This window comes from Schistocerca piceifrons, chromosome X (genome assembly GCF_021461385.2).
Source record: "Schistocerca piceifrons isolate TAMUIC-IGC-003096 chromosome X, iqSchPice1.1, whole genome shotgun sequence".
Lineage (NCBI taxonomy): Eukaryota > Metazoa > Arthropoda > Insecta > Orthoptera > Acrididae > Schistocerca > Schistocerca piceifrons.
The window spans coordinates 592,417,675-592,431,545 of NC_060149.1; the positions used below are offsets into that span (position 1 = coordinate 592,417,675).

The 13,871-nt window shown below is 41.4% G+C and overlaps 1 protein-coding gene across 1 annotated transcript in view; it reads right to left on the bottom strand.

Annotated features, from left to right (window-relative positions):
• The window catches only part of LOC124721930 (F-box/LRR-repeat protein 5-like), a 122,478-nt gene that overhangs the window by 25,585 nt on the left and 83,022 nt on the right, over positions 1 to 13,871 (bottom strand). The window contains exon 3 of the mRNA XM_047247087.1: positions 11,613 to 11,771. Coding sequence (XP_047103043.1) covers positions 11,613 to 11,771 — 159 coding nt within the window. The remainder of the gene's footprint in view (positions 1 to 11,612; positions 11,772 to 13,871) is intronic.

Consider the following 13,871-nt stretch of genomic DNA (forward strand, 5'->3'; position numbering starts at 1 on the left):
TTCTACTGATAATGTGAATGAATGACGCGAGAGAACTGTTGCTTCCCAATGAGTCAACGTGCTACAGAACTTTCTCAGATAACATTTGATGTAGTGTTATCAAGCAGCCAACTTATTAGGTACTGTCTGCATGATAGTGTCAAAAATTAACTTGGGTAGGGACTAAGTATATTGACAGATGAAGCTTGGGTGGGATCCAAACAAACACTGACTGCCATGTTGGAGGTTCTCATTTGGTAAATCAGCAACCATTCGGGTAACTCCATCACATGGGCAGCCGCCACTGCCCCCGCACACCCCAGTATTAAAAGAATGACATGATGCCATCAAGACCGACCACCAGGAGGTGAAACCAGTGCCTGCAGAGGGTGCTGCCAACAAGGAACCTGCTCACATCCACGTGCCACGCGACAGGGAAATAGTTCCAACAGTATGCTGCCACAGGTTTCTACATAAGCTGTCGTCAGGACAGCACAAGTCTGTTAAGCTTCAAGAGCCTCTCCTGGTCCAAGCAATGGGTGCTACTCATCCCATTAAACAGGACTGCTCTCCAAGTCCATTGTTAGGGACAAATGCAACTGTCAGAAGCCACCTTTCTTTCTTCCTACAGACTCTCATGCCTGCTGATACTCAGGAATGTTAGCTTCAACAGCAGCACAGTGTGTTCATCATTGGTGACATTATTCAGAATTGGATGTTCCAGCTGTCGGCCCCAAACTCAAGTACTATATGGTTGAACCTAACCCAGAACTCAGACTTACAGGCCACGAACTTTTCATCCAGGCACTGATCATTGCTGAACTTAGTGTCTAGTAAGTGCTCATTCTCAACTTGGCTCCAGGTAGTGTTTAGTGCCAAAGGGAGCATACTGTCTGTGTTTTCTCTGTAAACTTAATCTCCAACAAGTGATCTCTGAGCTTAGTGCCAGATTGACCTTACTGTGATCCACTGTTTCTTTAGTATCTGTGCCAGTACCTTTGTACCTATTGTGTTGCTCTTGTTATTGTGTTCTTGGCCTTTATTTTCATACCATCGAAGCAGATGTTTTTGTTCATTAAATTTATTATATCCTTGATATTGCTTTCCTGTTTCATGGAGCATGACACTACGCTCAAGACACCACACTTGTCCTTATAGCCATGATTTCCACTCGGTGACTTCTTTCACTTGAAGAAAAGGCTTTTTAAAACATATCTTCTTAAAAATTTCAAAAAAATACAGAAAAAGTCAATGTGGATATCGATAACATCTCATTCCACCATATAAGCACTCCCGCTTATATGCCATCCATAAAACAAAGCATTTCTCAAGAAATTTTACATTCAGGCACATCTACATCCATTTTACAACCAAGATAACTCCATATGAATCTTTCCTCTATCATAATGCGAAATAAAGCATCTACAGGCATAATTTTGAGTACCAGGGAACAGCTGTGTGTCTGTCTATGAAGCATTCTTTAATAACCTTTCCAAGATAATTTCTGCTAAGGAGCTTTCACTACATGGTTTAACAGGACACACTGGTGCAGACAACTTCCTTTGCATGAGGAAGTAACATACCAACAAAACAGTTTGACAATAATGAAATTTACCAAATACTTAATTCAGTTTGAATATTATATATTTTTGTCACTGTGTGAGCAAGAGAAGCAGGCAGGCAGGCTTGCAGGGGCAGCATAATACTATATGGATCTGATGCACTGTCACAAGTGGGAGCAACGATTATTTATGACCTTGTTATTAAGTTTTACATTTTATTTAGTTATGGAAGGTGAGACTCCCAGTTCACACATTAATATTATTCTATCTGATTTGTAGCAATTTTTTTTTCAATGGCATGCTTTTTGGGGCGTCTGCTTACACAAAACTTTAGCCAGGCCAACAGAACTGTGTTTAACTGAACAGTATAGTGCCTGTACACACTTGTGAAAGTTGAGTGTCTGAGTGTATCTCAACTCTGGAACATGAGAAGGAACTTTTAAGAACATCAAACATCTGATTTGGCAAAAGCAGATACATCATCCAAGAACCACACTCAAGTTGAACAGGTCAGTGGTACCCAGTGTCTTGTAAATTAAATATATTAAAATTAACTGTAGTATTACTGAATTTTAGTTACTGCTACCACTAACCATTTTCCCAAGATGTCTGCCTGTTTGTAATATTAGCACTATAATTACTACTTTCTTCACTGGTTGCATCATTCGCTCACCTTCTTGGTGAAAACTGCCAAGAACAAAATCACGTGTGCGCTATTTTAGTAACTTCTAATTTAATTGTAGTTTTATGTGCTGATTTTGTAGTTCTTAAACCCATTTTTCTCTGTGTTTCCCATCCTCTACTGTACTTTATTGCAGAGGGTTAAATGTTTTCAAAATCATCACTATCTCATCCATATTTCCTCACAATGAATACTCTGCTTCCCACTGCTCTGTAACCTCAGAAAATCTTCACCTCACAATCAACAATGCTTCAGCGTCATGAGCAAGAACCACAACAGCACGCAGAAACCCTGGCAGAGACAGACAGCCTCCACCAAACAGCCCAACAGAATGTGTCACAGCTGGTACTAGCTCTCATTCCAATATCCAATCTTTATCTGCACATTATGAAGAACTTAGTCTCCTCTCCCACCAATTTAATAATCAAATAACTTTCCTCTCTGAAATGTGGCTCAGACCACACACTTTCTCTGCACCTTTTCACCTCCCAGGATATATATTTCTTGCCGCCCCTGGTAGCTGAGTGGTCAGCGCGACAGAATGTCATACCTAACGGCCCGGGTTTGATTCCCGGCTGGGTCAGAGATTTTCTCCGCTCAGGGACTGGGTGTTGTGTTGTCCTTATCATCATCATTTCATCCCCATTGACATGCAAGTCGCCGAAGTGGCATCAACTCGAAAGACTTGCACCAGGCGAACAGTCTACCTGATGGGAAGCCCTAGCCACCTGGCATTTCCATATATTTTTTATGATGGACGGATCAAACAAACAAGATGGAGGTGTTGGGGCATATGTACGAACTGATCTCAGACCCAAAGTCTTAAGCACATTAAACCCTGCTGAAGAAAGACAGGCCTGAATTCATGTTCATTGAAATAATTGAAGTGCTTAGCTTGTGTTATCTACAAGCCACCAATAATCAGCTGAAGGATCACCTTTCAGTTGAAATTACAGGCCGTCAGTACAGTGTCAATACAAACACACCCATCATAATGAGAGACATGAACATAGATTTGTTGAGAGAGACACAGTTAACTTAAGAAGCTTGTTTAGTTGCAACAACATGAACATGTTTTATTGGAACTTACACACCATATGGTACACAGTCACAAACTTATAGGTGTGATCACAATGAAAAAGATTGACAGAGTAACAGATACAGGCCAAACCTTGGCTCCAGGTCTCTCAGCACACGGTATAATATTCATGACCTACTCTGTGCAATTCCCAAAGCTGAAATTGCATGATATAATGTGTAGGAACATTAAACATATGGATTGTGACACTAACAGCCTGCTGCCCACATACCTCACGGCATCAAATAATCAGAGTGCCCAAAATTGATGGTAAAATTCATGAACTTGATAATAAACTCACTGTTCTATATAAAAAACCGGCACTATGCACAATCTGTGTAAGAAAACCTCCTGCTCCATGGCTGACAACAGAATTATGCCAAATAATGAACAATAGGGATGCTGCTCATAGACGTTTCAAGGAAAATCCAAAAGCCGAACATTCCGAAGAATACAGTAGGCTACAAAACAGGTAAGGCAACCAGTCTGCAATGCCAACATCAGGAGAGCTTGTTTCTTTGTATGCAGCAATATGACACCTGCGACCCTGTGGAAGAACCTCCACAGCTTGGGGGTTGGAAAGACAAAAATAAAACCATCTGTCAGGTCTCTGTTAATGAAGTAAATGAATTTTTCTTTGCACTAGTCAACTTCCATGTGGCAAGGAACTATTGCCCACAAGGGTCTCCTACCCACATACCTAATCACAACACTTTCCACCAAGACCACACAACAATACAAATGACAAGAAAAGCAACAATCAGAATTTCTTCTGAAGCAATAGGTAATGACGGTATTAGCATAATCATGATCAAGAACATAGCCAATAGCTTAACATCTGTTTTAACATACATATTTAATTTTTCTCTCATGAATGGAATACATCCCACTTCATGGAAAAGAAGCATTGTCACACCTATTCCTAAGATAGAAAACCCGTAATCACTTTGTGAATACTGGTCAATCAACATATTACCTACTGTTCCCAGAGCTCTGGGATATATTGTCCGTGAACAAGAATTCCACGATCAACCGCCATTCAGCATGATGACATCCCAAAGCCATATCAGAAAGCAGTGAATAACTGGAGTGTAATTTCAGATGAGCATTTAAACTGGACAGAGAATACTGTCACCATATGAAAGACGACTTGCCTCTATGCCATCGAAATGTTTCTGAACATGTTTTCACAGGACATGAAATAGAAACTCATGCAATCACTCATTCTACTGAACCTCCACTGCTGTGATGTAATTTGACACGGTACAAGTAGTGAAAGCACAAGACAGTTAAGGCTAATCATGAATGTTTGTGTGCATTACATCTGTATCATTTTTTGATATGACTATGCCAGCACATCATAAACTCAGTTAGGGTGGTTGTGGACATGTTATGTGACTATCATACGCTATGTCTACTTCACTGGCTCTTCAGTGTGAAAGCACCCTAGTATCTCACCTCAGAGATTAAACATCTTTCATTCAATCATAAATATAAACACAAGGTCTCACCTATCTGGTATCCTAGCTATGCCAATTCATAAAACAAAAACACTGGCAAACTCTTCCACTGTCACTGCTGTTCACCTCTGGAACAAGCTGCCCTGTTCACCTCTGGAACAAGCTGCCCTGCACTCTTAGAGCAATTCAATGTCCTGCTAATGCCTGGTTAGGTGCAAGAAGGGGCCTGATGGCCCCAATCTTGCCAGGTTAAATGAATGGATAAATAAATTATGAGACAAGAACGTCCGTACAGTACATGGCAAAAAATCTGACAGCAACACTTTTATAGACATAGATAAATGAAGAAATCACAATAAAAAAATAGCCCATAATACTCCTTAATACAATGAGATTGATGCAGAATCGTCAAATATCAATTTTATTTTGAGATGACAAACTGATGGGACTGGAGAATATTACAGCACATAAATTTTACCCAAGGTGTTAAAAATTATTGTATTTGAAGATATCTGCTCAGTTTAGTTAGTTATATTGTTGATGTGACATCACACAGCACAATAGTCTTCGTAGAAGTCAGCTGATGCAAAATCTCTCATTGTTCTGGTGAAAAACTTACTAAAACATGTTCCCTATATGAGAACTCTAGGACACATGGACATATGAAAATGAATGTAAATAACTATTTTGAGTTTGGATATGGAGAAAATTTCTTCAAACATAGTCAAAGTGGGAAGACCAAAATGTTTATCATAAGATAAGTGCTAAAAAAGAAGATAACATTTTAAGATGCTACCTGTTAGAAAGGGGTGTTATTCTCTTAATTATTACTAAACAAATAAATGCTAATCACCCTATAATTCAAGTTGAGTGACAAACCAGTGGCATTTTCTGATATTTGTTTTTCCATAGCTCTGCAATAAAATTGTGCAATTTACTTAGGAAGGTAGTATTATTATCAGAAATAAGATATTACAAATAGTGAACAACTTAAAATCCTGTAACCAACACCATCAATAAGAATTAGGATAAACTGCAACTTAACACTGAGCAGCAGACCCACACATCTGAAAAGAACATTTACAAGTAAACTAAGCTATAAGACAAACTCTACCTTCAGAGATGGAAACACAACCACCTGCAAATGTCCCCCCCCCCCCCCCCCCCCCCCCCTACACACACACAAGAAGAAGAAGAAGAAGAAGAAGAAGAAGAAGGAAGGACAATGCAAATGTACTGGGGGAAGGGGAGGGGGCAAGCGAATTGTGTTCTTTGCCTGTGTTTCAACTATCTTTCAGCAGGCCCTGAAAACAGAAATATTCTGAAATATTCTCGTAAGGTACCCCTCCCCCTCCACAGCAGTATTCCTCTGTCCACCCAAACTATGCAGTATCTTTGCCCATACCCACTCCACACTTTTTCCCAACCCCCTTGCACCAAAGCTCATATCCCTGTAACAGACCCAGAAGCAAGACCTGTCCCACACCTCCACTGATTAGCACCTACTACTCCAAGTCCTGTCACAAATATCACCCATGCCATTAAAGGAAGGGCCACCTGTGAAAGCATTCATGTGGTCTACCAACTTAGCTGCCAACACTGAGGCATTCCCACAGGCAAGCACACTAACAAGCCATCTCTCTGTATCACCCAGTTGCTGAGCGTGCCATTCAAAACAGTGTGCAGGACTTCAATGACTGCTTTACAACCTGTGCCATCCAGATTCTTCCTACCAACACAAGCTTTTCTGAATTGGATTGTAGGGAACTCTCCCTGCGACATATCCCTTGTTCCCGTATTGCCCCTGGCCTGATCCTCCCCTATTCCCTGCCTCCACTTGTCTCTATGCCCTATCCTGCTCCCACTCCAGCCTCACATGCCTTCTGTCTCCCCCTCCCCCCACACTCCTGCACAGTCCTAGCCCCCTTCCCTGCTTCTCTCCCCCTCCCTGGGCCACAGCCTCCCTTTGCTGCACATAGCAGCCCATTTATCCTGTCCCCATGATGTCCCTGCACACTCCCACAGTCAACAACACACCATCTTCCTCTTCCTACCCCTTCTTCTTTTGTATCTCACTACACAGCTCAGCTGAGATTGTTACTCCCCGCTCCCCCCCCCCCCCCCCCCCCTCTCTCTCTCTCTCTCTCTCTGATGGACTCTGTAAGATAGCTTAGTCTACTTTTAATTTAACAATAATAATAAATAAATTGCCTGCCTGAACTCCTACCGATATTACAAACACACTGGTATGCCAAACTCAAGGATGAAAGTACCTTTCACATAATGTCACTGCTAAGTAACATAGCTCAATGGAACTTGGACCATAGATACACAGAACTGCTCAAGTATAGTAAAGAAGGCAACTTAAAGAAATACAAAATGAGATGAACAGAAATGACACTTTTATTCAAAGACAGTAATTACACTGAAGTCACATGTTTCAATATGGTCCCCTAGACAACACAAAAGACAGGACACAGATCTTAATAGGATGTGTGATCACCAAGAACGGCCATGCATGCTCTGCAACGTGCTTGCAGGCTGGCCACAAGACTGGTGAAGAGTTCTTGTGGTAGGGCAGTCCCTTCAGCCACTAGTGTGGTTGACAACTGCCAGATGGTCATTGGTGCGTGTGATGTGCTGCAATACATTTCCCCAAAGCTCCCCACACATGCTTGATGGGATTTAAGTCAGGGGAATGGGCATGCTAGTTCATTCGCTGAATATCCTGTCATTGCAAGCACACCTCCACCTGTGCTGGTCAATGCGGTCATGCATTGCCATCTGTAAAAATGAAGCCAGGGCAGATTGTCTTTTTGATACACATGAGAAAGAAGTAAAGTGTCACCATAACATTGGCCAGTGAGCATACTGTGTTCAAAGATTTGGTGGTAGGTATGCCCAAGCAAAATTATGCCTCCCCACAACATGACACCTGAACCACCAAAATGATCATGTTCGACAATCTGGGACTTACCCTCATATGGCAAGAGGTGGGAACACAAAATGCACCCAGGAACATTGTCGAATATGATTTCTTGGTGGCCCAGATGTTATGTAGTGGAGAGGCATAATGTTGCATTTTTGTACTGATCTCCAAATGTTTGAACACAGTAACCTCACTGATAAAACATATTATGACACTGTACTCTTTCTCTAGATGATTTGACTGCCCTCGCAAAGTTTGGTCAACTCTTAATCGCATCAGAACCAACTGTGGGAGATGCGCCGACTCCTTACACAGATGGGGTAAACTTCCTTCGGCCGCTTGCGACTGTGGCGCTGAGAGACAGACGGTCAAACACATCGTTCAGGAATGCCCACTAAGGGCATGCGAGGGTGACCCACGGGATTTCCTAATGGCGACCCAAGAGGCAATCGACTATCTATTATCTAAGCTGGACGTCTGCTTGTGATTGCTCTTCTGTGAGTGTAAATTTACAATTGGCGGTGTTCTTATATACAAACTGTTATTTATTGCTCTATTTATACATATGTGATTTTTCTTAAATCGTGTTGTTTCTGTAATTTTTACTATGATGTTATGAGCCATACGCTAAATAAATAAATAAATTCTCTAGATGTATCATTTCAGGGGCCCACTCAACCTGACTTTATTTTTATGGGTGACAGTGCACAACCAAATCTAACTACGCAGATTGTAAGTGGAGGAGCTCTTGTAACAAGAGGCTATGTGGTGAATGGACTGGCTTGTCCAGTCCCCCAATTTAAATCCCATCAAGCACATGCGAGCATTTTCGGCAGACATACTGCAGCATGTCCACATGCACTAACAGCTGTCCAGCAGTTGTTAACCATACGGATGGAGGAATGAAATGCTCCACAACAAGAACTCCTTACCAACCTTGTGGCCAGTTTGAGAGCACTTTGCAGAACCTGCATTCCTATCCATGGTGACCTCGCACTCTATTAATAACCATAGGCCGTCTTTTATAATGTCGAGGAGACCATCATGAATATGTACGTACAGCTTCAGTGTAAATTTTGTCTTTGAATAAAAGTGTCATTTCTATTCGTCTCATTGTGTATTTCTTTCAGTTATCTTCTGTACTATACTATAGTAGTTCTTTCTAGGTATGGTCCAAGTTTCCATCAGCTATGTTGCTTGGCAGTGACACACCATGCGAAAGCTATCTTCGTTCTTAAGTTTTGCACATCAGTGTATTAATACAAGAACACACAGATGCACGCAATCCAGTGAGTTGAAAAATTTATTTGAATGATTAATGGAAAATCTCATATAAGATGTGAAACAAATACTAACAAAGAGATAGAGAGGCTGGCCAGTACTTACCTCAGCTCAGTACAGCCGATAGATACACATAAAACAGAACTGAAAATTTACATTCCTAGCTTTCGGAACTTTGTTCCTTCATCAGGGAGGCAAGAGGGGAAAAAAGGGAAGAAGGGAAAGTGGATTCAGTTACTCACAACCCAGGTTATGAAGCAACAGGGAAAGGTAAACAGGGAGGGTAGCAAGGATGGAGGCATGGTTGTCAGAGGGAAGCCAAAGATATTCTACTGTAAGTACTGTGCCAGCTTCAAACCAAAGAGGATGCATACAGAAGTAAAGAGGTATATAGTATAAAGATAAACACAACTATGTAGGATGACAAGATGCGTGAATGGCTAAAGAGGAAAGGGAAAGAGGGGAAGACTGAAGAGTGAATGGGAGTGAGGTTGTTTAACGTAGGTTCAGTCCAGGGGGATGGCGGGATGAAAGGATGTGTTGGAGTGCAAGTTCCCATCTCCGCAGTTCAGAGGGCGGCCCATGAAGAGGTTGGCATAGGAGGGAGCCATCCTGGTTCCCATGGCTGTTCCCCTGATTTGTTTGTAGGTCTGGCCTTCAAAAGTGAAGTAATTATGGGTGAGGATGAAGTTGGTAAGTGTGATAAGGAACGAGGTTTTTGGAAGATCTTCGGGTGGGCGTTGGGAGAGGTAGTGCTCGTAGTGCTGCCCTTGAGCACTACCTCTCCCAACGCCCACCCGAAGATCTTCCAAAAACCTCGTTCCTTATCACACTTACCAACTTCATCCTCACCCATAATTACTTCACTTTTGAAGGCCAGACCTACAAACAAATCTGGGGAACAGCCATGGGAACCAGGATGGCTCCCTCCTATGCCAACCTCTTCATGGGCCGCAGGGAGGAGGCTTTCCTGAAGACCCAACAGCTGCTTCCCCTGGCCTGGTATAGGTTTATAGATGACATCTTTGTGGTCTGGACTCATGGTGAAGAAACACTCCTTAATTTCCTCCATAACCTCAACTCCTTTTCGAATCTGAATTTCACCTGGTCCTTCTCCAAAACCCAAGCCACCTTCCTGGATGTTGACCTTCATCTTGTTGAAGCTCACATCCACACCTCTGTCCATATCAAACCCACAAACAAACAACAGTACCTTCACTTTGATAGCTGCCATCCTTTCCACATCAAACGCTCCCTTCCCTACAGCCTAGGTATTCGTGGCAAACGTATCTGTTCCAGTGATGAATCCCTCAACAATTACACCAATAACCTGACCAGTGCTTTCCTCTCCCGCAACTATCCTGCAGACCTTGTCCACAATCAGATTTCCTGAGCAATACATTCCTCCCCGTCCAACCACACTGTTCCTACCCCCAGACCACACAGAAGCAGCCCCCTTTTCACCTAATATTATCCTGGCCTCGAAAACATCAACAAATTACTCCGCCAGGGATATGACTTTCTCAAGTCAACCCCTGAAATGAGATCATCCCTTGACAAAATTCTCCCCACACCACCCAGAGTTGCCTTTCGTCGCCCCCCTAACCTCCGTAACATCCTTGTTAAACCCTACAACATTCCCAGACTACCTTCTCTACCCAGTGGTTCCTACCCCTGTAACCGACCCCGCTGCAAAACCTGCCCCATGCATCCCCCCACAACCACCTACTCCAGCCCCGCTACTGGTAAAACATACACAATTCAAGGCAGGGCTACGTGTGAAACTACACATGTCATTTATCAACTGACATGCCTGCACTGCACAGCCTTTTACATCGGCATGACAACAACTAAACTGGCTGAGCGCATGAACGGACACAGACGAACTGTCCGCCTAGGAGATGCCCAATACCCAGTAGCGGAGCATGCCCTCCAGCATAATTCTAGGGACCTAGGAACCTGCTACACCGTATGTGCCATTTGGCTTCTCCCACCCAACACCAGTCCCTCTGAACTGCGGAGATGGGAACTTGCACTCCAACACATCCTTTCATCCCGCCATCCCCCTGGACTGAACCTACGTTAAACAACCTCACTCCCATTCACTCTTCAGTCTTCTCCTCTTTCCCTTTCCTCTTTAGCCATTCACGCATCTTGTCATCCTACATAGTTGTGTTTATCTTTATACTATATACCTCTTTACTTCTGTATGCATCCTCTTTGGTTTGAAGCTGGCACAGTACTTACAGTAGAATATCTTTGGCTTCCCTCTGACAACCATGCCTCCATCCTTGCTACCCTCCCTGTTTACCTTTCCCTGTTGCTTCATAACCTGGGTTGTGAGTAACTGAATCCACTTTCCCTTCTTCCCATTTTTCCCCTCTCTCCTCCCTGATGAAGGAACAAAGTTCCGAAAGCTAGGAATGTAAATTTTCAGTTCTGTTTTATGTGTATCTATCGGCTGTACTGAGCTGAGGTAAGGACTGGCCAGCCCCTCTATCTCTTTGTTAGTATTTGAAAAATTTATTTGGTGTGATATACCTATTTTCAGTCTCACAAGAGCTTCAGATGCTACTATTATTTTACAATAAATTTTAAAAGAACACTGTACTGCTTTAAATTAAGGAAGTTTAATATTTACCTTTTGTCCAATATGGTATGTACAATCCCTTCCAGAATTCCTGCCTATAAGCTATCGAGTTGAATAATTTGCAAACCTGGGCACACCTGCAGAGATCTTTTGGGCTTAAATAGTGGAATATCTCAAGCCACATCTCTCGTGGCAAGATGAAGGTACCATCTGTAAATAAGTTACATGAAATAAGACTGTTTAATGTGTTAACAAAGATACAACATCCTGCAAAGCATAACAGAATATTCCAACTCTATAGACATTTATTGACACATCCACTGAAAACTGACAGAATCTCTCCAAAAATTGTAAAATGTGCCTTTCATTGTTTCCTAAGGATACAAGTTACAGCAATGGTGCTACATCTACAGCCATTTGACCAGTTACGACTTATACAAAATTTAAAAATACCTCATTTATCTGAAATTGGTATACAGAATGTGCAGGGGTATAAGAAAATTTTTACACTGCATGCCTCAATAGTAGTTATAATGCAGTTTCAGCTGTCCCTTATCATTATTGTAATGTGATTATTCTAATCATCATATTGTGAAGATCAGTCAAGTGAATACCACCCCTTATTTTATGTTGTTTTTTCCTTCCACAGAGAGGGGCACAATAAGAATAATGATTGTGATCCAAATTATGTTCAGCAGCCTCTTGTCAATATGTAAGTAAACTGATACTGATCCTATGCACTCTAATGGTCCCATGCTTTAAGCACTCCTGAAACTATGTGACTTACTTATTTCATATCTTCATAAACAGTTTCTCTCAGTTGCTCCAGTTGTATGTAGCCACTTACTGAAAAGTACAATTTTAATTTTTTATTCATTTAGAAGCAGATGCCAATGTGTGCACCAAGCTCCAATTCTGTCGAGCTCTGAAGAGATCTTGTGTAAAATTATTCAGATGAAAGTGTACCACTGATCACTACTATTATTTGAAAAATAAACAAACAAAAGCAGGTTACAATGCTGTTATGCTGTTGCTATACAACACGAATAGTACTGCCGTTTATGACAGTTTCTAATGAACTATATCAAGTTACCTCTGTGTCTGATTATGTGTCTGTATCTGATACACTGTGCTCTGTCCTACCCATCAAGACATCTTCATCTCAGTGACAAATTAACACAATATCTTTAGCAGTATCTCAGTGAAAGCTTCTTGAAAACCTACGTATGTGCAATTCACAACACATGTGATTAACACATTTGTTTCCGCATGATTAATTGTTTCCAAATTTCTGCTAGTAACCAAAGAAAAGATCATAAGGTTCAAGATATATCATTCCAATGCACCTCAGACATGTTCCAGTAGTCTTCATCAGCAGGGCACTGTTAATGAGTGATAGTGCATGATACAGGAAGACTATGTTGTACATTGTGAGGTGCAAACATTAAGATAGTGTTGAAATAATTCCAATTCATACTGAAGATTCAAATTGCAGAATTGGAAACAAGCCTTTATAAGCAGCACAGTAAAATAAGAAAATACTGCTACTGCATTATTGCCACATTCATATTCTGTAGGCAATACTTAACAACAGTTAAATTATATACTACATGATGAGTATATATACACTGCTTCACTTCTAACAAACATGTACAGTGTGAATTAGCAAATTCTGCAGACTGAAGGGCTCAGGCATTTGGTGAAGCTATAACAATACAGCCCACATAAATTTAAACTAATTGCCACAGCAAACAAATTTCACTCTTTTTGTATGAAGTTAAAATTGTTGTATGTAGATTAACATTGCGTGAAAAAATTTGGAAATGAGATTGATGACTACCTAACAATACATACATAATTAAAAAAAAAACCTAAGAAATTTGTAAAAATCTTCTCCAGGAGAGTGGAGAATCTCTTTAGTGGAAATTTATGCAACAATGCACGTCATTCACAACTATTTGTTAATATACATGTAAGATCCTCTGCCCCTCTGTCCATGATGCACTCTTAAGTACTTTCACAGAAAAGTAGTGAGAGGCTACTGTCTGGGTGTCAGGATATTACTTCCAGTTCACACAACGTACTCTTAAAAATCACTTTCCACAGACAAGTACAACAAAAATTCAAGTAATATATGGTTCAAGTAGAGAAAATATCTTGCAGGAACCGTCTACATCAAGGGTCTCCAAAATACACCCAGCAGGTTGCTTCTAGCCCGCTAACGGATTTAATCTGGCCTGTGTTTGAGCAATAGTTTTTTAAAGTAGCACGCAATTCTTGAGGAGAGACACTGAAAGATTTCGAAGTGAT